Source organism: Perkinsus marinus, assembly GCF_000006405.1.
Source record: "Perkinsus marinus ATCC 50983 genomic scaffold scf_1104296936924, whole genome shotgun sequence".
Taxonomy (NCBI): Eukaryota; Perkinsozoa; order Perkinsida; family Perkinsidae; genus Perkinsus; species Perkinsus marinus.
The window spans coordinates 387-1,377 of NW_003213997.1; the positions used below are offsets into that span (position 1 = coordinate 387).

The following is a 991-nucleotide window of genomic DNA, read 5'->3' on the forward strand; positions in this document are numbered from 1 at the left end:
CAAAGACCTGATGATGAGACTGGCATGCTGACAGGGCGTTATTGAGACTGATAGCTGCATTGACATCTCGAGTAGCCCTCGCCACAGCAGTGCCGAATCCACGCCTTCTGCCCTCAGACAAGCCTCGTACCAAGGCGAACACCATCGCCCTGTGGGATCCGACCGCCAATACCATCAGTAACTAGAAGGCGAAGGTCCCCTGTACCCGTTAACCCTCCCCCTACTACTAATACAACGCAACGATCACTACCAGTCACGAGACTCGCCGCCGTAGTAGACGGAAACTCACTACAGCTGCAGCACAAATCCCTAGTGACACCAGAGCAAGTCTTGCCTTATTATACCCTTCTCCTCCTGCTCCGAGAATAGGCTGGACCACGGTACCCGGCCCAGCTGCCCAAGCCGTGCCAAGGTCCTCTAAATCGGGTACCATACGAGGCCTCTTCTTGGCGAGCTGACCGCATGCCGCATCAATGTCTCGGCCATGATGCCGCCGGTAGTACACTCTAACGCCATACACGTCCTTGAGGATAGAGACCATCCGGGTGACCGAAGACTCTAGGGGTGGTTCGAAGTTGCTACCGTTATCAACCGCGTTGTAAGGGATGAAATTCACTACAGCCTTGCGATTCTTCATAAGTACTCCCAACTGGTGGGCGCATTCCTCAGTGTCATTGACATCCCTTATCACAACGTACTCTATCATAACACTACCCTTCTTCCGCCCGCCCCCACCACTACCATCGGGCCGTCCAGCTACCCGACTGGCCTCAGAGTACTCATCCACTGCTGCCATCAACTCGTCAATACTCCAAGCCTTGGCTGAGGGGACTATCTTCTCTCGAAGGGCCTGGTTCGGGGCATGCAGCGACAGGGCAAGCTTGACTCCGGAAGCGTCATGGGCCAAGGACCGTATTCTTGGTATCACCCCAACAGTGCTCACAGTAATACACCTCTGTGGTATTCCAAAGAGTGTGTTCATGCCTCTTAT

The 991-nt window shown here is 54.4% G+C and overlaps 1 protein-coding gene across 1 annotated transcript; it reads right to left on the minus strand.

Annotated features, from left to right (window-relative positions):
* Positions 1-319: 319 nt before the first annotated feature.
* Positions 320-885, minus strand: Pmar_PMAR008379 (hypothetical protein; the record flags this gene model as incomplete). Its single annotated transcript, XM_002783632.1, has 1 exon — positions 320-885. A coding segment is annotated over one exon (566 nt), but the record flags the coding sequence as incomplete, so codon positions are not given.
* Positions 886-991: the final 106 nt, after the last annotated feature.